This window comes from Hyposmocoma kahamanoa, unplaced genomic scaffold (genome assembly GCF_003589595.1).
Source record: "Hyposmocoma kahamanoa isolate Upper Pololo Valley unplaced genomic scaffold, ASM358959v1 92, whole genome shotgun sequence".
Lineage (NCBI taxonomy): Eukaryota > Metazoa > Arthropoda > Insecta > Lepidoptera > Cosmopterigidae > Hyposmocoma > Hyposmocoma kahamanoa.
The window spans coordinates 16,831,423-16,857,603 of NW_020654748.1; the positions used below are offsets into that span (position 1 = coordinate 16,831,423).

Consider the following 26,181-nt stretch of genomic DNA (forward strand, 5'->3'; position numbering starts at 1 on the left):
TAGATTTTCAGTACAAATCGGCAATTTCATACTTTAACCCCTATTATGAATCATGATTAGATGTCCAATATGTAAACAAAGGGGACCGAGCAAAAAACCACTTTTTAAATGGTAGTTTCCTATTTTTGACGTTAATAAACATTTAGAACTCTTTTGAAGCTGTAATCTTATGAAACTTAGAATAATTCACACTTTGCAATATACAGAGTGTTCTTTTTTTAATTGGAAAACGATATGGGAAAATCCGAAACCACAGAAGATACAAGGAAACTGCCTTAGGAAGCATTAAGTTTGTTTTGTGAAAATTTTGGCATAATTAATTTTTTGGTCAAGTGTGAGTTGTCCATTTATTTTTATGCATAACTCACGGATTTATTATAATATATAATCGTTAGTGTTACTATGTTAGCGTATACTGTCACTTATTTTTGTTTAATACACACAACAAAAACTAATTAAGGTAATAAATAAGTTTATAACACTGGTAACACAATCAAAAACACCAAAACAATAAATAACGAGATCAAAAACTTTTTTTGTGCCGTCATTTTGTCGCCAGTTTCTCGAACTTGAATTATTTTTCTCCGTGTTGCGTTTGTTAAATTATGGCATGAAGTTGTTAAAACTTTTGTTTATTGTTGATGTTTTGTTATAGATAATTAAAATTGTAAAAAATGTGAACCTCCTCCTTTTCCAATTTTTTTTTTATAATACCCAGTGAATCCGCTGAAAATAGAAGGTTTATCACACCTGCATTCACACTTTGACAATGTAATTTCTTTGTTTACAATTTGAACATCTTATGATTTATACTATAGAGCACACATACCATGCAAAATTTCATTCATGTGCTGTATTAAGAAATATAAACAACTTCTACTACACAAAGCTCTTGGAGAACGCGATTAAAAGAATTTGATATTATATAATATAGCATTTTGGTCGAATGGAATTTTGCGTCTCTTAAGTTTCTATTTTACGGTGGTCTGGGAGAAATTCATACACTGTAATAAGGCATTGTATACATTATATACTGATATACTTTACTGTTTTAAAATGTCAAAGTATTTTTTTATGTTTATAAAAAATATTCATCCATTCTTAAATTTGTATGATGTACCTAACTGTTTATTTTCGAGGAACGCATGTTTTTTTAATCTGTGCCTTATAATTGGTGTTCCTAAATATTTTACCTTCATGATTATGTTGTTTTTGGCGTGTGTGAGACTGAGTATGTTAAGGTTTTGTGTGTGCTGTTAAACATTATCAGTGTGGACTATGTACTCCTACTCCTGTAGACAAAGTCAGCATCTGCTGACGTGTAAAAAAACTGCATCGGCAACAACCGTGCCTTAGTCCCATTTAACTTGTTTGTTTTATTGTTGATTTATATTACCTTTTTTATAGTAAAACAGTTTTTAAATGATAAATTCGCAAAAAGTTTTCCCCTTTGGTACACATTGAAAATGAAACCATTTTTTCCGAATCTAAATCGCTTTCGGATTGAAAATGATAAATTATTGTACATTTTAGCGGCGACGAAACCAACCTGGAGAAGGTAGCTGTTGTATTCCGGAAGGGTTTGCTTAATTTTGTGAGACTTGATGAGCATGCTGAACACCATCCTAAGGCTTATATGTGTTTGGGTATGTATTATAAACTCAGACACGTACTTATTAATTATATATACCTATGGTATTTGAATTAATATTATAAATGATTTTATAAAGAGCAACTCCTGGAGTTTCTTACTCATTCTTCTCAGGGGAAACTGCCTAACGAATGAGTAATAGCGTTTGTTCAATGTGTAATTTACTTACCTATAAAATAAAGATTATTTGAAATTGGACCAGTTTAGTAATGACTGCTACATAATATTGACGAGTTACATTCTGATCCTCGCCTTTTTTTTTGGAAATACATTCTATTTATTGAGATTATTTGTGAAATGACTCCACTAGTTTTGTTATGATTATGAACATAAAGAAAAATTTTCGTCGACCCACTGCGGTGAGAAGGTTATTTAAAAATCTCTCACTAGATGTCACTAGCGGCGACGAATGCCGAAAGTCTGTACAAAGATCTATAACAAAAACACGTAGGAGAATTTACGACTCAGTAACTGGACCCGTGACTCAGTGGTTAGAGCAATGCTAAGGTGCAGCATGGATGTGGGTTCATGCATAGATATAGAAAAAAAGGGGAGATATGTAATGACGCCATGTAAGACGCCGTGTAGGCGCTAATCGCTGTCTAGCAGCACCGGTGGGCGCGGACGGTAACCGCTCCGTGAATTGTTAACTTTATTAACCTTAAACTGACGCTACTCAATGAGGGATTTCGTCGTACCTAATCGATAGTTAGAAACCATGTGGCTATTTTTAATATTAAAAAAATATTCCATTTTTCATACTATACTTACACTAGTACTGATGTATTATTAAATGAATATATTAATATAAATTATTATTATTTTCTTAATGGCGGCCACTAGGCTTGGGCCAGTGACAGTTTTATAAGAATAATATAAAAAATATGTCGATCGTCGTTAGTGTCAGTTTTCCATTATACGTTACCACGGGTTGGTGAAGGTGACAGCTTCACTTTTGTCAAGAGTAAACTCGAACCATCAACGAATTTAATAAATTAAATTATGTTGTTTTTTTATGAAGGATTTATGTAATTTTCTATAATTGTTTCTAATTTATTTTGCATGCACATGTAAAATAATGCCGATTTTATTTTATTTATTTTTAAAATTTTTTAATTGCTATGGAAATTTAAACAAAGTCAGAAATAGTAACAAGAAAACCTAACTTTAGATTTTCCTGCAGCTTCAATCCAACCTTCTTTTATTTTGAACTCATTGGAAAAACTTAAAAATTAAAAATACTCTACGTTTAATCTAAGAGTATAATGGAATTTAAATATCTAAATTATCTAAAACAATACACGTACATTTTTCTTCAAACAACAGCAACATACAAATTGACATGAAATTGAAACGGTTGTCCGAAATGTGGGTTGTGTTAAAGTTACTCGAATAAAATGTTTAGTAATAATAATAAAATAAAAGAAATCAATTTAACGTGAATGCTTTTCGCTTCGATATTTCAGGAACTTTAATTACAAAAATCATAGTTAGAAATTCAAACGTTTCAGTAAAAATTTATTGTCGATAAACATCGTAAACGAACATCACTATATTAGAGTCTAGAAATTTCTATGGAGACGAAAAGAAAACATTGAATTATAATACAAATAGTAACTAACTAAGAAATAGTAACGGTTATTTGCATTTTTAGTTACTATTTACTAAAAATGGAAATAGCCGGAATGTTATCTCACTGGTTTTAAAATTTTTGTTTTCACTCCAATTTTTACAAGGTGTAACGCTACAACTTGGCATTTTCACGTTTTACGAGAGATCTTTTATGTACAACGATCGCCACGTCACTGTGGCGATGTTTGTAGGCGTGTCAGGCGTGACACGAACCACGCCCCCATACCAAATCTCCCCTTTTTTCCTATATCCTATCCTATGGGTTCATATCCCACCGGGTCGATGAAAATTTTTCTGTGTGTTCTATCTTTATATTAATAATCACAATTATTTTATTATTTCGACAACACTAGTTTTGATGTCAAAATTCGATACTGGCGCGATCATTTCAGTTTTCATTACTAATTTGTGGGTGTTTACGTACTAAATGCGCGAACTGCGGAACACCATGGGCATTGTATAGACTACGCGAAAGAGGGCGATTTTGACCAATCATCAACGTGACTTGTTTCTGTAATCCACGGAAAGACGATTGATCGTCGTTCCCCCATGTACCCTTAATAATAATCATAATACGTACTATAGAAAGCTACCGTTTTGTTACTTCGCAAGTTGCCTATATAATCACACTGTGACTCCAAACAGCACAGTGTACGTATACACCAATTTTATAAACGCACTTTGTTGAGAGAGGTGATAACCGCTCCTTTCTTTGTGAACGCTAAGAAAAAAGCCTAACAAGACTCACAATATGTCATTATTATCTTAAGTACCATTAACAAAGAATGACCATATTAATAACAAATTAAATTAGGTATCAATAAAATACAATACACAATTGTGTATTGAATTTAAGTGGTATAAAAGATGGGCATTGGTGTGAGAAATTCTTTGTTGAATTCCATACTACTGTAATAAAAACACTAAATAACCGCAATAATTTATGTTTGATAATTACAATCAACGTAATTAATCTGGCCTTGGTTATGTCGCCACATTGACATGTCCAAGGCCTTGAAGCATTAAGTTATATACAGATTTGTAGTCACGTCAAATCCAAAGAAGTTCATTACGTACTCAAAAATTAACAACTTTTGCTTTACGACTTGATAATACTAAAAATATCCCCATATGTAAAACTTGGGTTCCGTCGCCTGTCTGAGTGAATCGAAATATATGAAGATAAAAAGTTTTACAAAAGTTGTTGGTTTCGATGTCCATAATAAACCCAGGATTTTGGCGTCCATTTCAAAGAAATTCTGTACGCTATGATTAGTACTTGCATACTACTTGTTAATCTATAAGGGATTGTTTGTTAATGTAGACAGAATCAGGGTTCGAAATTGTCAAGATATTTATTTGGTAACTATAATTATGATAATTTTCTGATAATTATTCAATTAGAAAAATCTTTGGAAAATGATTAGGATTGTGACATCTTTTCAGATTGTTATTTGACACGTTTGGATATGTCTTTGATACAAACAAATGTTACGTCATTGCTGGCAGTGGCGGATTTGCAGTCTTGGTCGCCCTAGGCCCCAGGCCATGTAATCAGTACCAGCCGCCCCTTTCTCAGCACACTTATACCTACTGGTAGACATATCTATATTATTTAGGGCAAATCCCCCACTGACTGCTGGCGATAGTATTTGTTGGTCCAATTAAATTTGTAAATATCAATATTGTCAAGGCATATTTATCAAGGTGTATTTATCACTTCGAACCTTGTATGACTAGCACGAACAAGCGCGACTTGCGCGAGATCGACATAATGCGCGATCTCTATTCTCTCTGCAAGAATAGCAGTATCTCGCGCTTCATGTCGCTCTCGCGCTAGTCGTGCTTGTTCGTGCTAGCCCTACTGGGCAGAATAGTGTGAGAAACAAAGTTAGTTTAAGTAAACAGTAATTTTCAGGTAAGTTTTTTGTTCTCAATTTTGGTGACAATTTATATTATTTAATTACTCGAATGTATCATCGTGAAGTATTGAAGAATATTTCAGGTTACCACACTCGAATTTCAAGTAATGCTTCATGATGATATTCTATAAATATTTAAATAATAATAATAATAACGCACACACTCAATATAATGTGGGCCATACAAATATTTTTCTCTCTGCGTGGCAGTCAATGGTGGCGGTTCGGCCACGGAGGCAGTTCATAAGTTCGTAAAAAGAAATTGTCACCAAAATTGAGTACAAAAAACTTACTTGAAAATTACCCTACTCATTAAAAGAATGCATTATTGATTTGATGATGTGTTTTAATTTTAAAAATGCTGTTTAACAGCACGAGATGTCATATTACATTGCAAGCGCCATATAAGACGCTGTTATTCGCAAATTTGTCTGTAGACTTTCGTGTGCCTTTCATACCTTATAATGGACCTTCTAGCGTGGTAGTGTTACCGTTTTAACAGGTACAAAATTGTCCAACAGGTCGTCTAGCGATGAAATGTCCTACCAGCATCAATAACCAGTTAGCACTATTGGAAGAGCTTCTCAAAAAAATTCCGGATGCTGTCCCAGAGATCAAGACTGCCCTGCGCCACTGTATCCTGGAAATGGCGGTGGCTTATAAAATCACACCTGAAAGTAGGTGAATTTTTGTTATTACGAAGCATCTACGTAACTATTTAGATTTTTTAATAATACTAAGTGATGGGACGAACAATGTAAAGAAAGTTATAAAACGGTTGCGTTGGTGTCCCTAATAATTGTGACGTCATTGTTTTAATCGGCATCATGGTGACAATCTAAAACTAAGTGCGAGCGCAAACCGGCGGACAGAAGGCAGAGGACATTAAATTTATCGATGTATATTTTATGCCAATCTGAGGCATTGAAGAGTACGCTAGAGAATACCGCGCCGGAAGGCATGGAACGTAATCCACGGGTATGAGGCTGGTTCCTCCGGTATGCGCCGGAATCCTCCAAGGTGCGCCAGGGACTTTACGAATACGTAGCCGCTAGTGGAATGAAATCAAATTCGCTCGACCGGTGGAATGTCGGCGGATGTCGCAGAATTCCAGTGGTATGCTCGCGGACGCTAGCGGCATAGTAAAATCCTTTATAATGCTCTCCCTGGTCGTTCGCCGGTTTGCGTTGGTTCTAACTAGGTGTGACAGCCTGTATTAAATTTTAACAGAATTTCTGGAAGCCCTTTTTAAAATAAAGAGCTTACAGAATATTCAAATAATGCTTGGGAATGAAAAGTAAAGTAATAGAAAAAAAGTAAAAGTAAAAAAAGAAAGTAAAAAAAGAAGGTAAAGGAATAGAAATTATGATATACAGGATTGTTTTTAACTAACCCAAAATCTCTTAACATGGCCATTCTGGAATTAAAAGTAACAAATCTTGCTCTCCATCTTTCACAAATTTGCACAATAATGTTTCGAACAAATCTGCATCAGCAGCTTCATCAAATTTTATGAGACGTCGAAGTAGAAATGTTTATGCGAATTTCCAAAAGTGGTAGAAAAATTGTTCTTTATTTTAATCATAAAATACCCTGTTTATTGATGCTTCGGCTAATGAAAAATTAATTGAACTAATATGAAAGCTTATGGAAAGAAACATAATTTTTTCGACTTGATTTTCCTTTCACTTGAATAACACCATTATAATGTTTAGTCAGTGTGATACGAAGTGCGAGTAGGAATCGATATTAAAGGTTCCGTACGAGCATTTTATAGCAAAAAGAATGTGATGTTTATGTTTTAAATTATTCATCAATTACCATAACAGTTTAATCATACTTCAACTATTTAGGTTCATGAAATTCGTACTGTTTAAATAGCGGGTTTTGTTTGGTTCCTAGTACTGAACTTTGCGACTCGTGAGTCCTATGAATTATTCACCTATTTCGTATGGTAAATTGAAATGAATGTTAAAACGAAATTGTTAACTTACAACAAAACTTTTTGGCCGTACGTAATTTCGTGTGCTTCTTGTATGGACTTCCGTGACCATTGTAGGTACGTCAAAGAAAAAATTTAAATGTTGCACATCGGCTTGGACATCGGGTTTTAGTAGCGCGGATTCGGGGAGATCATCGTGCCATTCCAAGACTCGATCGGCCATTTTTAATCTCGAGGGCTCATGCTCGTCGTGTTTATCGTGTTCATATTTGTCGTGGGAATGTTCATGGCGTTGGATATTTTCGCTGCTTGGGGCTTTTGTATATATATTTTTCTTTTTTGATTTTCTTCCTCTGGTTTTACTCTTTGAACCAGTTTTGGATATTTCATGTGTATTGGCCCGTGGAAGTGATGCCTCAGTTTTGAGATCCAGTAGTGCTGAATTTGGATAGTTATCGTCAATTATCTGTAGAGTTTCGTCTTCATCAGTATTCATAAAATGAATTGTATTATCCGTGTGTGGCTCTGTATGATTGCGGTTGTGCGTTTGCGGGTGATACGTCGGCGGCCGATTCCACCATTCTGCCAAATTTACGTAAGTCACTGGTTTCGTCATTATCTTTTTATCATTAAGTGCTTTGCAAAATTTGCAGTATTCACTTTCTCCTTTCAAGTTTGCCGGATTAAAAAAACTGTAATAACCGCGCCATCTAAAATAATCGTAATACAACTCTTTATCTTCTATAATGTCATTGATTTGTTGCGCTAGCCGTTTTGGTGGTAATTCTCTGGCATTTAAATATATTCCATCTGGCATAAATCTGCAAGTAACGATTTATTTTATTATTTATTATTCAGTACAGTATATTTCATTATTCAGTACTGCGTTACAAGCTCATTTTTCAAACATAAATTCGCACTCTTAGTGTAATAATACCAAATCTGCAAAATGACAACTTTTAAGGAGAGTGGTTTCAAAATTTGTCGAATCAAATTATGCCTAAATAAACATAGTAATAAAATATAATTTCACATGTACAGGTATTACTTTTATGACTTCCATGTGTTAAAAGTACTTTTTCACAACAAGGAGAGCCGGAATGGAGCGCGGCGGAACCGAATCTGGAGTACCGCATGTTGTATATATACCTTTATTTAGACATGTAAATAGCACAGTCAGGCAAAGAACGACGACAAACTCCCATATACATTTTTGTTGACATAATTTGTATGCGTCGGTTTATGAAAAATATGTGAAAATATAGTTTACATTCTTGAACAAATTTGGTTTTGAGTTTACTATTCTGAGAAGTCTGGAATTAAAGATATTCCAGTTTGAAGTTTTGGAGGTTATGTCTTATATAAAATGAATAAAATATATTCGGTGTTTTTTGTATCAAAATAAACTATAGAAATTTAAACAGAGTTATTCTTTAGATTTATATTAATAGAAGCTGAATGGTGCCGTGGCTTTGTGAAATGACGAAGTTCAGGGGAAATTATGTAATGGTTTGTAATTTATGTAATGGTATGGTCAAAAAGCATGAGGCTAAGCCATACAAAAGGAAATTGACATAAAACATACTGGTAACTCGGATACAAATTATTTTTTGTGAAACGTTAAGAAACTAAGAAACTGACATATCAATCCGGTTACATACTAATTACTCATTTGAGTTCCTTTTAAATGTGATTTTATTTCCACACTTAGACAGCCCTTTTTTTATTAGGGTGGCTTCATTTGGGGCCTATGAGGCCCCTCATCACTGCGACCATTAAATGATCTATTGTGATCACCACTAATTACAACTCGGAGCCAAGACCAATAGCATTAAGGAACTGAAGGATTTTCCAGGCTCCGACAGATTTTATGTCCTCTGGCCTACCTACCTACTGTCTGTATCTGTGCCTACCCAGTATGGAACTTCTTACCCCCATTAGAAGGCAGCACTGGGTGAGGAGATGCCCAGGAATTTCATTCGCCTCGTGGCAGAATCTACATTCTCTGTTTTCTCTCTGTCCAATATTTGACATTTGCTTGTTCAAGCTACAATGCCCTGTGTTCTGATGCCATTCCTGTCCAGTGACAGAGCTTCTCTACAGTGTTTTGCACTGAAGGCAGCTATCAGGGCTTTTGAATGCTCAAGACCCTTAGTCTGCAGCCACATGTCACGGGAGACGTGTGCGTTCTCGTTCAGAAAAGTGAGCTTTGCCGGGCTGTGTGCTATCCCTATAAAGGGCTCAAGTCCAGTGAAGGCCTCCCTAGCACCAGCCTTTGCCAGTACATCCGTTGCTTCATTACCCTCGATGTCAGAGTGACCAGGAACCCAACGTAGGATCACATTATTCCTTTCCCCGAGAGTATTCAGTATAGTTACGCAGTTCTCTACAATCCTCGAAGTTTGGGTGACTGAGGTTAGTGCATGCAGAGCGGCTTGACTATCTGAGCTTATATAAATATAATTGTTAACGTAGCCTCTCTTCAGGTTCAGCTCCAGACAAGCAATTATGGCGTATATTTCGGCTTGAAAGATAGAGGAGATGAGTCTGGGTCTCACGCCGTATATACCACAGCCTACGTTGGGTCCCATCTTGGACCCATCGGTATACCAAAGAAGGCTAGCGTCAGTCCAGGTGAGACTTTTAGTTTCCCAGTCTTCACTGGTTGGAAATTCTACCTGGTAGAGTTTCTTGAAGTTTTGGTTGGGAAGCATGACATCCGAAGTCATGCCCAGAACAGGATGTTCCAGAATTGAGTCCTGGGCCGATCTCAATGTCTGGGAGAGTCATCTAGTCCTTAACCTGGTGGAGAGCCTATACATGCTGTTACCGGCCTCTTTCTGTATGAATACATGCAGGGGAGTCAGATTCAGCAATGCTATTAGGGCCGTTCCAGGTGTAGTGGACATGGCTCCCGTTGCTAGCAGGCACGCGACAAGACTGTAGACTGCTGTAGAAACAAAGGAGGCATTTGTTACGATGTGCCTCACAATTGCCTTGTATAACTAGAGAGTCATCGTTGGTTTTAGACTCCAACGCTGTCCTGCCATACGACTACTGATACCTAAGGCCATCTTGGCGTTGTTGACCGTGTTAGCTATATCACAGTTCCACCTTAGGGTTTGATCTAAGGTTACCCCTAAGTATTTAACTTTACGGAAAAACTCACAGTCCTGCCACCAAGGATGGGTTCCTCTAGCTTGTCTAGTTTCCGCTTCCTAGTGAAGGGAATAATAGTTGTCTTTTCCGCATTAATAGATAGTTCGTTATCTTGACACCACGCAGAAATGGTGACAAGAGCCTCTTGCATAAGTGATGATGTAGTACTTTGGGAGTGCCCTCGAACTGTGATCACTAGGTCATCAGCATATCCCTGGGCGTCAATGTTCAGTTCAGCCAACCTATACAGGTCCTGTGCTGATCCACAGCAAGAGTCCAAAGGAGAGGAGAAATTACTCCACCTTGCGGGCAACCCCTTACTGTGGAGGCCACAGGAGGATAGACAGGCCTTTATAGTACAACTTGAAAAATTTAATGAATATATTTTATTCAATCTTGTAATTATGACATTTGCAGACGCTAAAGAATTCTTTTTAACAATGATTTCGCCATTGTTCTTTAGTATGACCAAAACAAATAAAAATTGGCTAATGATGAAAAGAATTTAACGTTAACATGTAATTATTACTACAGAGACTTTCGTATACTTGGATTATTCATATTTACTTTTATTTTTTTTTCAATTTCAAAGTCCTTAACTTTACACGGTTCGTATTGAAATATTTAACACTGAAGTCTTAAATTGAAAGATATTACTAAAGGAAAACTGAAATAAATGACTAAGCATTGCAATTCTTTGACTTTCGCCAGTTCCACGCGCAACGAAAGATAAAAAAAACCCTTTTTTCTACTCCTGTATTATAATCTGTCAATAATTTACCATACCTTAATCAATCAAAATTTTGTTGTCTGTGATTGCCGCTGAGTTGAAAATTTTTATTAAAGTTCTGTGTACAGAACTATATAATGAATGTTATAGTACTGTACACAGAACTATACTCCCCTCAGAACGAAAAAAGACACAACTGCTGTATAAAGTACGCATAGTTGTGCCTTTTTTCGTTACGAGGGCAGTATAATGAGTTTCAAAAAAGAACGTAGTATTTTTGCAAATTAAAATATCAATTAGAACGCTACTCAAACGCTATACTGCTTCCTGATGGGTGAAATTGGCCTAAAAGTCAAGCTACCGGGCCATAAATCTTTATAAAAAAAATATTGGGTAAAATATAAGCGGTACTTGGCCAGTTCTATTCTCTTGGGTTATTATTTTGTAGCGTTTGTTTGACCTTTGCCTACCCTAATAAATGGGTAAAAATTTATTAAAATAAATTGCGCCCGTTGTCATGGATTGTTGCAAAATATACATTATGTATATTGATTCTGTTTCATAATTTTAATTACTCGTAGGAAAAGTATTGTATGCTTTTATTATATAACTAGGTCTTGAAATCTTGTACCTATTACTTGGTTCACTCGGCAAAAGAACCCTCATTATGCAACAATTGCATAAAATACTACTAAGTTATGATCACATGTTGCCTTTATTATTTTTATTTTTCTTTTTTATTTTCTCCTCTAGCTAACGACGGGCAATATTTGTTTAAAGAGTAAAAAACTCTTTACTCTTTAAACCTTTTTATTTTTGAAATAGTGCCTTACATGTGTATTCCAAAAATATTCTGTATTTATTGTAGTAAAGATAATATCTCTAACACAGCCCCCCACTATCCCATTCGGTGGTGTAGGAAAAATAGCAAAACATCTAATTTCAAAACAAACGGAATCACATTTCATCGGTAATTAAATATGTAATTTTTCAATTTCCGTCCATTATAGCAAAGCTCAAGTCGAACTGGTCGTATTGAAGTGAAACAATTGACGACACCCGTCAGTTGTTCCGAATTCGGGCTGGCCAATCGGAGCGCAGTTGTTATCGTAATGATATGGCAGAATAGTTTTTAAACAAATTAAATGACATTTCGTCTGTATTTCTAGCTATATACTCGATTATGTCAACGAAATAACGCGTGTATTTATCAAATGCACAAATATTTTGTGTATTCCGATCGTATACAAAACTGACCACTTAAGATACGACACGAAGATACTTGTGGGCATTTTGTCTACTTGCGTGTTGCAATTTGCCATTACTTTCACGAAAATTAAGTTCTTTTTGGTGTAGCAAGGAAGATTCTTAATTTATTTAGCGTTTATGTCACTAAATCAAAGTTCTAGGGTAATTCCAACTTTCAAACTCAATGTCACTGGTAAAGGAGTCACCACATTTACCGCGAAGGAATCCCATTAAGCCGGTCAGAACAAGCTTTACGTCCATGTAATAAGAGCGAAGGGCGTACGCCGATTCTACGTTAGTGAGTGTAGTGACACCCTAAAGGGTCGAGATCATCCTTTACATAACTTGTAGTTTTTACCAAATAAATAATATTTGGACGATATTACTTAGCTATGTCTCCCGTACACGGCATATAACGACGAAAAACGGAATAAAGAAATTAAAATTATAAGGAGCCTCCTTATAATTTTAATTTCTTTATTCCGTTGTTTTTTGAGTACCCTGGGAGTCAAATTATCAGACCGAATTACAAACAGTGATCTGCGCTCCAAAACATAAATCGCAGATATGGGCCAACAAGCTGGTAAACTGAAATAGGACTGGGCGAGTTTCGTCTGCCGTATGGCGGACGAGTCGTGGGCGAAAACTAGCGTCGATGGAGAGACGAGGTAGACGCGCACTTAAAAGATTGAACCTCAGTGGCGCAAAACAGAAAGGTTGGGAGAGAGGGAAGAGAGGTTTGCTCAGCAGTGGAACAGCATAGGCTTTTTTTAAATAGAGGCCACAGTTGTACTGATGTTTGTTGAATATCATGATGATATTCCTTTTCTTTCTGATTTACTGTACTGGATTGTTATAATTATATGAATATAAATAGTGAACACGAAGAAAAATTCTTTCGACCTGTCAGGACTCGAAACTGCTCTGGTTTGGCAGAGACGCAGGTTCTAGTCCTTACCGAGCGAAGGATTTTTCCTTTGTATTCGATCTTTTTATTAATAATTATAGCCACTGTTTCATTGACCTACCAACAAATGGACGTCGGGTCTAATACAAAAACCACGAAAAAAATGTCCGAAGTTAACCTATACAAACGTAGTGACTTGTAACGAAATATAAAAAACTAAAACATTTAATTTAAATTGTAACGTCATTGCAGTACTGCCTAATTTTGCTTGCAACAATTTAAGGGCTAAAAACACCATATTCAGCTTCTACTGGAAATTTAACAAAATGCACCATATTTAGCTTCGACTGAAAATCACTTGAACACAAGAGTAATGGAGTAGCCATTGTCGTAAATATTAATTAATTTTTATATATATTATTATGTCGAATTTTCTACAAATTTACTTAAAGAAATAGTAAAGAGTTGGGCAGATACATACATACAAATATTACTACAAATGTGAAAATAAGCGTGTACTATAAGAAATGTACCGATATTCCAACTAAACGTAAACTCAAATATCCGTAATTCAGAAAACCGATTTATAATCAAACCGTTACGCTTTCGTGTAATTTTAATGCTTTTCACAAAGACTAAATTAGTTTTTATTTTGTAATCTTGCTAAAAAAATACATTTGACATTATGAAAAGTCGAGCTAACGTTATTTCGGGCAAATGTATTTTCTGACTTCTAATTGGTAATCACAAGCCGTAAAACGAGTACAACAATATTTTGTTAATTATTGCTAACGTTTAATTAAAAATCATTTTAAAATCAAAGCGACTATATAGTTTCTTTGTTCTAAATATTTCAATCGCTTGTGGTTCGAACAATTGAAAATGGCCAAGAAGTTTATATATAAGCTTCTTGAAATTGACACAAAGGGTCTCTTTCCATCTTTTGCGCATGCAATGTGTAGAAAAAGGACAGTTAGCTGTTTGGTTATTTTGTGTGCTTTTGTAATTTATATTTACAATTAATTTATATGTAAATTAAATACTATAAAACTGTACAAAATAACATTTTTAAATGAGCACTATGATAACAGAATATATTTGTTTAGTGAAAATATGATACAAAACCCTGTTTTTACACTTTACTGCAGTAATTTTTACAAGTTATTATTATATGGTACTGCCTGACTGACAACCGCGCTGACAGTCGAAAAAACGAAGACTGTTGCGCGATTGACGCTTAGTATGTGATTTTAAAGCCCTATAGATGCGGACACTTTTAAGCGCGAACCCGATGTCCATTTATTGGGAGGGCAATGCACTGTTTTCTCTATCTTTGTGTCATAAATTTGTGATTTAATCTAAATTATAAATTTATGTTTTTATTTTTCTTATATTATTAGTATTAATTGAATTTTATTTAATTTCATATACCTATTAACGTGGATTCTATTTTTTTTTAATTATTTGATTTGATTTCACAAAATTAATACAAAAATGAGTTTAGTAATTAATTATCAGATTTATAAAAAAACGTAAATTCCTGGTAATAACGAGTTCTTAGGTTTTCGCGACTGTTACACATAGGACATGGTCACGGTTGACTGACCTATATGGGACCTGTAAAGGGTCCGAAACGTTGGTTTGTTTGAAAAAAATAACAAATGTACGCGATTTAAATCCGGAAAAATAGTTTGATTTCCTATTCCTAGTAATAATTCAAATTCTAAAACACAGCAACGAATGATCATGTTGCAGTATTATAGACCTGATGAATTTATTTTACCTGGAATAGTTTGCGCCTCCATAAACTATGGGCACAGTAAAGTGTTGCAAAGCGTACAACAGTTGTTCGGTAACGTAATCTTCGTCGAAGGATTTTTCAAAGGCTAAGTAGAAATAATATTCATTCTCAAGTAGTCGAAAAATATCTTGCAATTTCACGCTTGTTATACCACCTCCTGGCCCACAGTCTCCAAATGTGTCTATCGTTAATCCGAGATTAGATAGTTCGTAAAACAACTGGATCACGTACTCTTCTCGTCTGCTTAAGCTCCAACAATTCGACTCGATCCAAGCGACGGCCTTTGATTTATTACTCAGTCTAGATATAACGAAATCGTCAGCAGGTAACATGTTTTCTGCATTTAGCCATTTCATCTCTTTCTGGGGTCCAACACCTTCCCCGAATCTATTCTTTACAATTATTTTCCTGAATGTAATGTCAGAATCTAATCTGTAAGTCCACGTCATATTGAAAAAGCTCAAGGGCCGTTGAGCCAGTGGATATATTGACGCTGGTTCCTGACTGACGAACACGTATTTTTGTTTGGAATGGCGATTTTGTGGAAGATCTTCAATGCGGGTGAACTCTGACGCACGGAATAATACGGCATCAAATTGTGTTATGTCGCTAAAATAGTGTTTGCTGCGTGTTATAAAGCAGTTGTCCCACAAACAACCGGTGAAGATTTTGTTTCCCGTTGGCATTAACACTAACGGCTTGTGGAACCTTGATGTCCACTGCAATACGTACTTTATAGTTGATAACTTATTATGCCCACGGCCGTGAACCGTTGAAACTATAATAAGTATTACAAAAAACTTATTCCGATTGCCGCCTTTGAACATTTTTACAAATTATTTCTGTACACTGTCTTGTAATTTTAATCTCACACTTGCGAATTTGATGAGGGCTGACCGGTTACTGATTCACTTTCGGATCGTGGGTCAAATTTCCAATAGAACGTGATGAATTGTAGTTCAAACAATAGAACTTGGAATCTCTACGACAATAGCCAGGTAATTGTGTATATAGGGTGTTACAGATACTTGTTTGGCTTTCCATAGCAAATCTTTAATTTCTTTGATTTATATGCATCATTTTTCGCGTCCGCTTGAGTTCTATTCCTTATGATACCCAGGTCGGTAATATTTGACACACTACATCACATGTTAATTAGTGGCTAGCGCAAGGACACTGTATTTTTTGGAACGACTCGCGTAAACGAGCCATTAAATTGGTATGGTGTATTATGCGATAGTGATAGCGTTTATTAGTTTATAATACAAAAGACTGCTTGTCCTTTCCTTATCCTTCTTTACGTTATTAGTTAATTACAACGTGTAAACGATGACATAGGTTTAGTTTTGAGAGGGGAATTTCTGCCGTTTGTCTGTACAGTGTTGCTGTGCGTTGCCCACCGACTACGCCAAAATAAATAAATATCAACCTGTTGCACGTGTATGTGTGTAGCGTAGAAGCAATGCCAGGCTCATGGGAGAACGCTACGGCTGTTAATGACGTAAACAACAGTTAATTTTATTTTTAACATAGTCATAAAACATATGATGCATCTTTAGTTTTTGTGTAGGAGATAAACCGGTTTAATTCAAATTTGGCCAGTGAACTAATGTTTGCGAACACTTAAAGGCCAGTGCAAACCGGCGGCCGGGAATGCAGAGGACATTATTTTACGCTGTTCCTATATTTATTCAATATTAATGTTCTGAGACGGACCTCGGAGTATCACAGCGCATTTCTCTCTGCGGTATTGAAGAACACGTTAAATGCATGCGCCAGGATCCACCGGGATGCGCCGGAATCCACCGGTGTGCGCCAGAATCTACCTGAATGCGCCGGGGAGTTTTCCATGAACGGAGTTAAATCCGTGCGACCGGTGGCATGTTGGCGGATACCGGTATCCGGTGTCCGGTGATATATTCAAGTTCATCAATGTGCCCAGTAGATACTGATATTCTCGCATAGAATATCTCGCGCTTTATATCGCTGTCGCGCAAGTCGCGCCCTCTTGTGCTGGTCCTGCTAGTGCTAGGGCATAAGATCCTTTTCAATGCTTTCCCGCGCAGTCCCCCGGTTTGCCCTGGCCCTTACGTTTAGTTTGTTTTCTGTATTTTTTGCTAACAATAGTATAATATCATAAAACGAAACTTTTGAGAACATCCCTTGTTTCTTACATATTACAGTAATAAGTGAATTAACATAACTTCAATATTAAAAAGTACATTGTGTGTATTGCTTTCAGAAATGTAAACACTCATTGTTTACGAACTTATCGTTGACTACACGTCATATCGTGCGCCTACACTGTTGGTCTGTGGCGCATAAAACAACACTGCCTAAAAGGGTTAAAATAACCTTGTCGTTTGAAGTGAAATCGAAATTTCCGTTCTTAGTCAAATGTACATACTCGACACTATACGAAATAATACGAAATAATAAATTTTCCAAAAAGTAAAGTTACGCCTATGACCGTAGTGACTATATTAACTCCTTAGATGGGCATACAGAAGCAGGTTCAAGTTCTGTCAGGTCGAAGGAATTTTTCTTTATGTTCGATATTTAACTGCCTCGGTGGCCGAACGGTTACCATGCCGGACTGCCACGCAGAGGTCCCAGGTTCGATTCCTGGGCCGGGAGAAATGTGTGTGCGTTATTTATTTATTTATTATTTATATTTGTATTAATAATTATCACAAAGTAGTGGAGTAATTTCGTGTAATAAGTCTATATCTGCAAAATGACAAATTTTCAGGAGAGGTTTTACAAAATCAAACGATTGTTCAAAATTAGTCGATAACTTTTATGAAATTTCATTTAATTAGAAATAGAAACTTATTATTGCAACGCCAAGAAAAAAACATTAAAAAAATATAAATATAAATTTAAAAAAAAACAAAAAACAGCATAATATACGATATACGAATATACGATATAATATCTGTGCCGTGAATATCAATGTCAGTGAATTATATTGTTCCATACGTGTCGTACGAAGCTAACCGTACTTGTCAAAGTCAGTAACGTCACTATTGTCCCAACGTGGTCCGACGACGAGTTTCTAGCTGTATTATTGTTAGATTCTAGACGTAATATTTTCATTGACGGCATGGACGTCACATGTAACTGCGATACTACAATTGTCTAAATTACCTAGCCATCACGACACAGGTAGGCGTCAGCACTGAGGAGTGGGAATAGCATCTCACAGTACTCATAGCATGGGACTTTTTTTAAATATCAAGTGACGAAACGAATAAGTCGTGCGCCTGGTATTATATATAAGCGACACGCTTGTCCGTAACAGTTGCAGTGCCATTCAGAGCTTTAAATCGCAATGATGAGGCACCGCCACTGTGCCCGTCACTGTGGGGCATAAATTGACAAGTCCCATGTGCCTGAAATTTCACCAGCACCCTTGCCCTTCAAAACCGGACCGCAGTAATACCTACATTACCGCTTGGCGGTAGAAATAGGTAAGGTGGTTACGTGTCGGGTTACGATATGTGCAGATAGGCCTTTATGTTTCTATAATACTAGATTTAATACTATGATAAGAACTTGATTTAGGTTCAGAAAAAAATGTTTCAAAAAGAACTAAAAGATGTTGCGCGTTTCGATAAACGTAATTCGTCTTTTTCGCCCTTATTACATGGACATGAAGGTTTTTCTGATCGACTTATTGCAATTACGTGTCTATAAGTGTGGTGACTCCTTATATTATATTTTATAGGTAACGGTGGTAGAACGGTTACTTCTTGATTAAGAACTTTAAAACCCTATGTATTTATGACTTGTGACTTTAATTTCCAAGTGGCGTACATTTGTAAATGTTTAGTAGCAATAACTCTCGCTATCGGTGAAGAAAAACATCGCGATGAAATCCCCATGTCGAAGAAGGGGTTACCTATCAGTAGTCCGAAATGACGTTTTCCAGAAATAACGTTTGGTCGAAATTTCCTAACCTCGAAAGTAATTTTGAGAGGAAAATGTTTTTTTCTTTTAAACTTAACTTAACCTAACTTAACTGAACCGAATCGTGTCTTTGCGATAAATATTCAATATATCCTGAAAGAACAACTGTTTCGTTGTAATTCGGTTTTCGGTGTAATGAATATTCGAACAAACGTTATTTCGTACAAAAAAATTTTCGACTTTGTGATAGGTTACCCGAAGAAGGTACTCACAGTCAAGGTTCGAAATTATCAAGATATTTATGTCCTTATAACCCAGTTTCAGAATATTGAAATATTTGTTTAATGATATTTCAGCAATGCATCGTTAGGGTAGGCTCCAATACGTCAAACACGTTAACTAATTTTAACTGTTTTCAAAAGAGAATTTTGTGCTTTATTTTTTTCTAATTAAAACGAACACTTCACCATTTGTCACTTACCCGCGTTTTAATTAGTGGATGGCAGATATATGCGATGATTATCCATGCTGATTCATAGTTTTGTAGATTTCATTTTGGACTAAAATTACAGTGACAATCTCAATACAGAAGAGTACTAAAAAAATCGACTTTAAATGTTCGTAGAATTACATCAATTTGCCAAGTTTTATTGAAATCGGTTACGGAAAGTGCGCGAAACCGGATTCATATCCTAGTTTGCCACCTTTAGAGGTGGAATATTTTCTTCAAATTTAAATGGGACCAATACTAAGCACCCTCTTTCCAACAGAAAAATAATCATCAAAATCAGTTCACAAGAGTTATGGCGTAACATACATAAAAAAATAGGTGAATTGAGAACCACCTCCTTTTTTTCATGTCTGTTAAAATTTAAATAAACACGAAAGTATCTTTGATTATAACGTGGTACAGAGTCAAGAAGCAAGCTTGAAACTTAAGATTTAAATCCAACGCTATGCCGCTTACGATAAGAATGGTCCAAATTACAAAGTGTCAAGCTTGACGTGCTCTCCACTGTACGATATTGCTAGAGGGGTAGTAGTATTTTGTTGTTCGAATAAATTTGATCAACATGAAGATACATTGTTAAGGTATATTTTATTAGTGATAATTACCACTTGGAAAACGATTGAAGTCTCCAATCCGCACTAGCCCAGTGTGGCGGATTATGGCCTAAACCTCTTTAGAGAAGATCAGTGGGACTTATAATAGGTTTCAGATGCTAAATTTTATAAGAGCGTGAGTAAGATTTTAATATAGTAATAAATTTGCAGGTCAACCGGAGGCAATGGACGTGTCACCTATGGAGGAACCGGGCACTTCCAAGGCGTCGGAAAGCAAGAAAAGCAGGCCCAGCCCGCTTGATGAACCGCAGGCATTAGCGCTGTTTGCTCTCTTGGATCAGTAAGTTTAAAGTTAATTATATATAAATGGTATAACGATGTGCACGTACTGTGACAAATTATTAAGCAAAGTTAACACTCTTTGACTAGCGGTATAAAAACGATGACGAGGATAAGGAATCAGATTTATTTTTTAATACGCTTAAGGTTGTGTATGGTGTGCAGAAACATGATCGTTGTGATCGTCTTTTAGGTAATTTTTTTACACATCGTCACTTTCCATCAGGTGAGGTGGGGATCTAATGCGCACTTATTTTTTTTAAAGAAGGAAAAGTTGCCATGTATGTAAATATGGCAACACTGAATTGTAAAATCCAGTGTTGCCATATTTGTGCTGCAAATACTGCATACTCGTAGTTTAATTTAAAAAAAAAACACTCTTTCCCCAGCTACATGCACAGTGACGAATCTATTATTCGGTATGTCGCGATGAGGTACGCCGCGACTGTTTTTCCGCAGGACTACATACCTGCGCGGTACTTGTTACTGCTAGCGAGTGGAGATAGGTAAGTTGTGAGTTCAATATTAACTCATTTTTAAGTACATTTATTTAATTATTATTTTAAGTGCGTTAATTGTATAATATCGATTTAAAATAAGTGTCAACAAATTTTTTATTGTTGACTATTAAAAAAATTACAGACATACGTCTGTAATGTAACTTTAACGAATGAATAAAATATACAGGGTGGAAATTTGAAACGGGGCAACTGCGTTAACTGTATTAGCTGAAAATTGCCTTTTATCTTGCTGACTGTACCATTTTTTCGAAATCTATGAATGCCCATCGAAATGTCGTGGGCAGCCTTCTATGATCGATTTCCTGTAGCTGTGATGATTAAGGTACCTACTGTGTCATCAATTCATAGAACAGTAATGTCAATAAATCGAAATATAGCTTTTAGTAAGAGAGTAATTTCTTCCATGCAACTTTAGGAGATGCAAATGGGGACGAATTTCAGTTTCGATTACTAGTACACCACAAATTTCTAGCAATAGGTTTTTTAAAGTTCACTATAAACTCACCTACCTATAACCTTAATGGATGTTAACTTACAGCAGCAGCGCCCAATGATCTTTGCAATTTTGGGCGTGTCGCTTGCTTCGACTATAAATGTAGCCCAACTAAGTACACGTAGGATGTTACTTCTTATAAATAAAACAGCTAAACAACGTAGTCAATCTTTATTTATACGATAAAGCTATACTATAGAATAAAAAATAAGATAAAGATTTACATATTTTTCTAATTTTTGTAGCCAAGACGATATTTCAACCGAAGCCCTAAAATATCTATATGGCACATCCCGTCTGAGTGAAATAGAAGATGTAGTTAACAACGTATCCAGAAAAGAGACAAACGCAGTCAATATAGACGTGGAGGGATCTGATAAAGAAAAGGATAAACCGCAGGAAGTAATAGAGTTCAAAGTGCCAAAGTTTAACGACGTAGTCAGTTATATTTGGGATCAAATACAAAAGAGGAAACAGGGGTCAAATGCTAAACACAGATTTGTTATTAACAATCAGGTGTTGCAGTTTCATCCTTTGACCTACCATGAGGTGAGAGTTACATGTGTACAGCACTACTTTCAAAAGTTCAAGCTTCGAAGTCATTGGCGAATAATTTTGTTATTGAGACGCATCCTGGAAAACAGCATTCCAAATGTTAATCTTATGTGTTTACACAATTATTATTAGGGTAAACTTTTCATTAATTAGTTACATACAGTTGCGATGTTCTGATATCTACTTGTATATCTTTTCAAGAAAAACATCTAAAAATAAAACATAGCACGTTACTGCATAACATTATCAGAAGCAATATCTTGTTACGATGTTCTGATATCAACATGGATATCATTTCAAGATAAGTATCTGAAAATAAAACATAGCACGTTGCTGCATAACCTTATTCGAAATAAGACCTTGTTATGATGTTCCGGTACCGACATGTATATCTTTTAAAGAAAAGGATCTGAAAATAAATCAGCTTTTTATTTCATAAAGTTATTCAAAATAAGAGCCTGGTTTGCTTGTGTTCTTACATGTACCGACATTAAATTTTTTCAAAGCTTCTGAATATTGAACCATGGAATGTGACTTTTTGACTTTATCCCAAGATAAATATTTTTATGTAAAGTAAGTTCTGGTTGCAGTAGGTAACTGATGGACAGGACAATTGTGATTTCATTTAACGTATTAAAATGAAATAGAAATGCAAAGCAATCGCCAATGTGTAACGTTAGGTAGTCTCTTGGTTTGGCATATTTCTGTCACAGCCTGCCACTTTTTCATATAGCTTTATAATTGTTAAAGGTCTCAGTGTGTAAATCTTTTTAGAATATTCTTAATCTGAAATCTGTAATTTGATGTCGATTTGTCCTTTACACTCACATGCTGTAAAATATTTCTATTTCAGATTTTAAGATATTTGCGAATGTGTCTTAATCGTGATGCAGATCTGAAGGACTGCTCTAATCATCCTAATGCTACGTCACCGTTACTTGCTAAATACTTTTACGAAAACTTGCTGGAAACAGATATATTGCAGGAATATCTCACTATGATTACTTCATTGCTTAACTCTAGTCCAGGTAATATTACACGTAAATTGAGTACGTTACGGGTCCTAAAGGCAGACGGTGTCAGTAACGATTTTGGTATTTTTTTTATAAATTTTTATAATTTGTTTATAAACTTTTAAATTTTTTATATTATATATGTTTTTAATAACGGTGGGAGAAAAATTAGCTGCGTGTTAGAGATACTGTTATTATCATAAACCAATGGTTACTGGTCTTCTGCAACTTGAAAGTTCATTCTTGCGCTATTCTCACATAGAGATCTCGCACTTTATACTATCGTGCTAGCCCTACAGGTCATGGTCCACCACACTGGCCCAAGACCGTTTCAGGACATTTCGATATCTCATTTGAGAAGCAGCCTTTCATCCACTGGGCTCTTACCGCTGATTTAAGTTGATAATCGGTATTAAAACTGGCGCCCTGTGTGGATTTTAACAGTATCAATATTTAAATTCTTGGTATTTTCTTGCTGAATTTCTGGTTTATTTTCTTCGACTCAGTTCTAATTTAGGCAATTTAGTTTCTCGTTTTAGTTTATTCATAGGAAAGATTTTAATTGTGATGCCTATTGTGGGTCTTTTTAGATGTCATGCCGCTGACTTGTTTCCTTGACATCGTTGGCTGCGTCCCTGAAAAGATGGCTTCGAAATACACAAATCTTCTCCCGTTCTTCAAAAATCTCTTCACAACTAGTACCAAAGAAGAGGTTCGCGATATAGCTGCAGTTATTTACGCAATTATTAATGTTCATACGAGTGAAAAGTTGGCAATAGACAAAGAAATCCAAGAGTTTGTAGTGCAAGGGCAAAACAATAAGACTTTGGAGACTCAGTGTGGTTATTTATCAGCATTCGCGAATTTGTGCGAGAGATGTATTGTATTATCAAAAAAAGGAAAGTTTGGTGGTAAAGGATTTAAACCGGAGAATTGGGAACCATATCAAGTGGGAGCGTTGTGTTTAGGTAAGTGTTTACTTCAATAAAAATATAGACTTTTAATACTCTTGATTAGATAAACAAAATAGAGTTACGTGGTCGCTAATCCAAGAATGGTTACCAAAAGTTTATTTAATAACCACTATACAGTGCTTTTTTTTTAAATGGGACAATATGGAGTAACCCGAAACCATAGAAGATACAAGGAAACTGTCTTAGGAACCATTAAATTTATTTTGTATGAAAACATTTTGGCATAGTCAATATTTTGGTCAAGTGTAACTTATTCATAAAAATGAATAAAATTGATCAAAAGTTTTTTAGTACTGATCGACTCAGTTTTACATAAGGATTATTTCATTGTATGGGACGAAAAATGTCGGGACAGCAGAAATTGGTCAAATTTCATGAAATGTAAATGTAAGATAAAATTGACAAATATTTTTTTTAATGCTGATAGACGCAGCTTCTTATGAAGATGATTTCATTGTATGGGACGAAAATAATCGGGACGGCAAAAGTTGGTCAAATTCAATGAAAAAAAAAAAGAATCTAAAATTTAAATATATATAATTTAAAAAATTATCATCCATTGTTTCGGATTTCCCATACTGTCCCATTAAAAAAACATTCTGTATATTTTTTTCAGCTAACTTCCTCGCCGACTCCCACGCTTTGCTAGTAAGCACATCATGTTCTGCTGTGTCTCTTCTCGCCCGTTGTAGCGGCTTGCCCCTGCCCAACTTTTCCCCAAAACAGGAATCTCTCCTACAAACCGACAACCCATTCAACATCAACAAGAATGACGTCATAGACATTGATGATGTCGTTACAAAGTACACAGTAGCTGACAGATTGTTCAAGATAGTCAGTAATGCCAAATTGCCGTCGAAAGTTAAAGAAAAGGCGTTGTTTACACTGGGGCTTTTGTGTTGCGGAGAACGCTTCCCATTTGCAAAGCAAATTGTTAAAGGGTTCTTGCAAATGGCTAAAGATGTAAGTTTTAACAGTAAAGATACAAGTTTTTTTTTAATATTCGTAATGTTATCTAAACCCGTTTCTTATTTTTGGTTCTGGAAAATATCGACGAGATATATACATGGTTTTGATTTCGTTTATTATCGACCTTAAGAGGACAGGCTATCGCAGCTTCGTATATATGGTGATCAAGTAATATTTTGGTTACCTATTAATTAAACTAACATTTTACAAAACCTATCTAACTACTTTGTCAGTGTCCCGTTAAATTATACAAGTAATTTTTTTAATATAATTTTATGGTCTGTCTTTTAGAAGATGGAGTAAAATGACAATTTTTTTGCGCAAAAATGTTGCCCGCTTTCAAGCAGCTAGTGATTGCAATTGATAAATATTCTATCGACTATCGACTGAGTGTTGGTCACGCTTATGCAATAAATAGCCGAAATTGTTTCATTTGAATCATCATTGGCCCATTATTTGTTCAACTGCTGGGTACAGGTTCAATATATATTGTATGTTCAATATATACACTGCATTCAGAATAATATATTAAAAATACAAAGAGGAGACATATTTTAAAGTTTTTAATTTTAATTGACTATAGAAAAGCGGCTTTAATTCATATACATTTTAATGTTTATTTATATTATATATTTCGATACAAGTAAGCTAACTGTGAAAATAAGAACAAAGAACGCAATTAGTAATCAATAGAATGTCGTAACATTAATAATACAGACATCTTTGGAAAAAAATACCTTCTTTTACAATCTATCTATAAAACTGTTGGCAACAACTACATGACTATTTAAAATTTTATGAAAACTGCCAACTTTGCAAATGTCATTTTACTTCGTTTTCAAAAAAGACAAATTATACAAGATAATGAGAATCGTAGTATAAAATTAGATAACACCGAAACGCCACCTTCAAAAATATTTTTTACTTTATTAACCCTATTCTTTACGTTCAAGTGAAACCACGCCGGGTAACATTGAACCAACTATACAACGATTTGATTAACGACAGCCGTCTAATTCCTTTACTTAACTATTATTTACAGAGTAAGGAATTCGAAATACATTTACAAATCGGAGAGTCACTAGTTCTGTGCGTCGAAGGAGTGAACTCCAATGAAAGCAGGGATCTGTGGAGTGAACTACCTAAAGAGGTATTTTTATATTTATTAATTTTTTGCAATGTTAGTATAAGCATAGGTAATTACTAAGTACAAACGTACCCCGCTAGGGTACAGCAAGTAATAATCGTAGTACTTTTCCATTAACAAAAACAAAAGACGTTAAAGTACTTAAAATAGACACAAAATTAACAGAAAGTTTACTGTTGATTTTTATTGAAAATCATTATG

At 35.3% G+C, this 26,181-nt stretch overlaps 1 protein-coding gene across 1 annotated transcript in view; it reads left to right on the forward strand.

Moving 5' to 3' along the window:
* Positions 1-26,181, forward strand: part of LOC113236772 (proteasome-associated protein ECM29 homolog) — a 54,562-nt gene that overhangs the window by 7,395 nt on the left and 20,986 nt on the right. The window contains exons 10-19 of the mRNA XM_026472939.1: positions 1,299-1,321; positions 1,534-1,646; positions 5,727-5,882; positions 20,180-20,309; positions 20,698-20,814; positions 21,568-21,871; positions 22,731-22,905; positions 23,481-23,858; positions 24,481-24,827; positions 25,876-25,983. Coding sequence (XP_026328724.1) covers positions 1,299-1,321; positions 1,534-1,646; positions 5,727-5,882; positions 20,180-20,309; positions 20,698-20,814; positions 21,568-21,871; positions 22,731-22,905; positions 23,481-23,858; positions 24,481-24,827; positions 25,876-25,983 — 1,851 coding nt within the window. The remainder of the gene's footprint in view (positions 1-1,298; positions 1,322-1,533; positions 1,647-5,726; positions 5,883-20,179; positions 20,310-20,697; positions 20,815-21,567; positions 21,872-22,730; positions 22,906-23,480; positions 23,859-24,480; positions 24,828-25,875; positions 25,984-26,181) is intronic.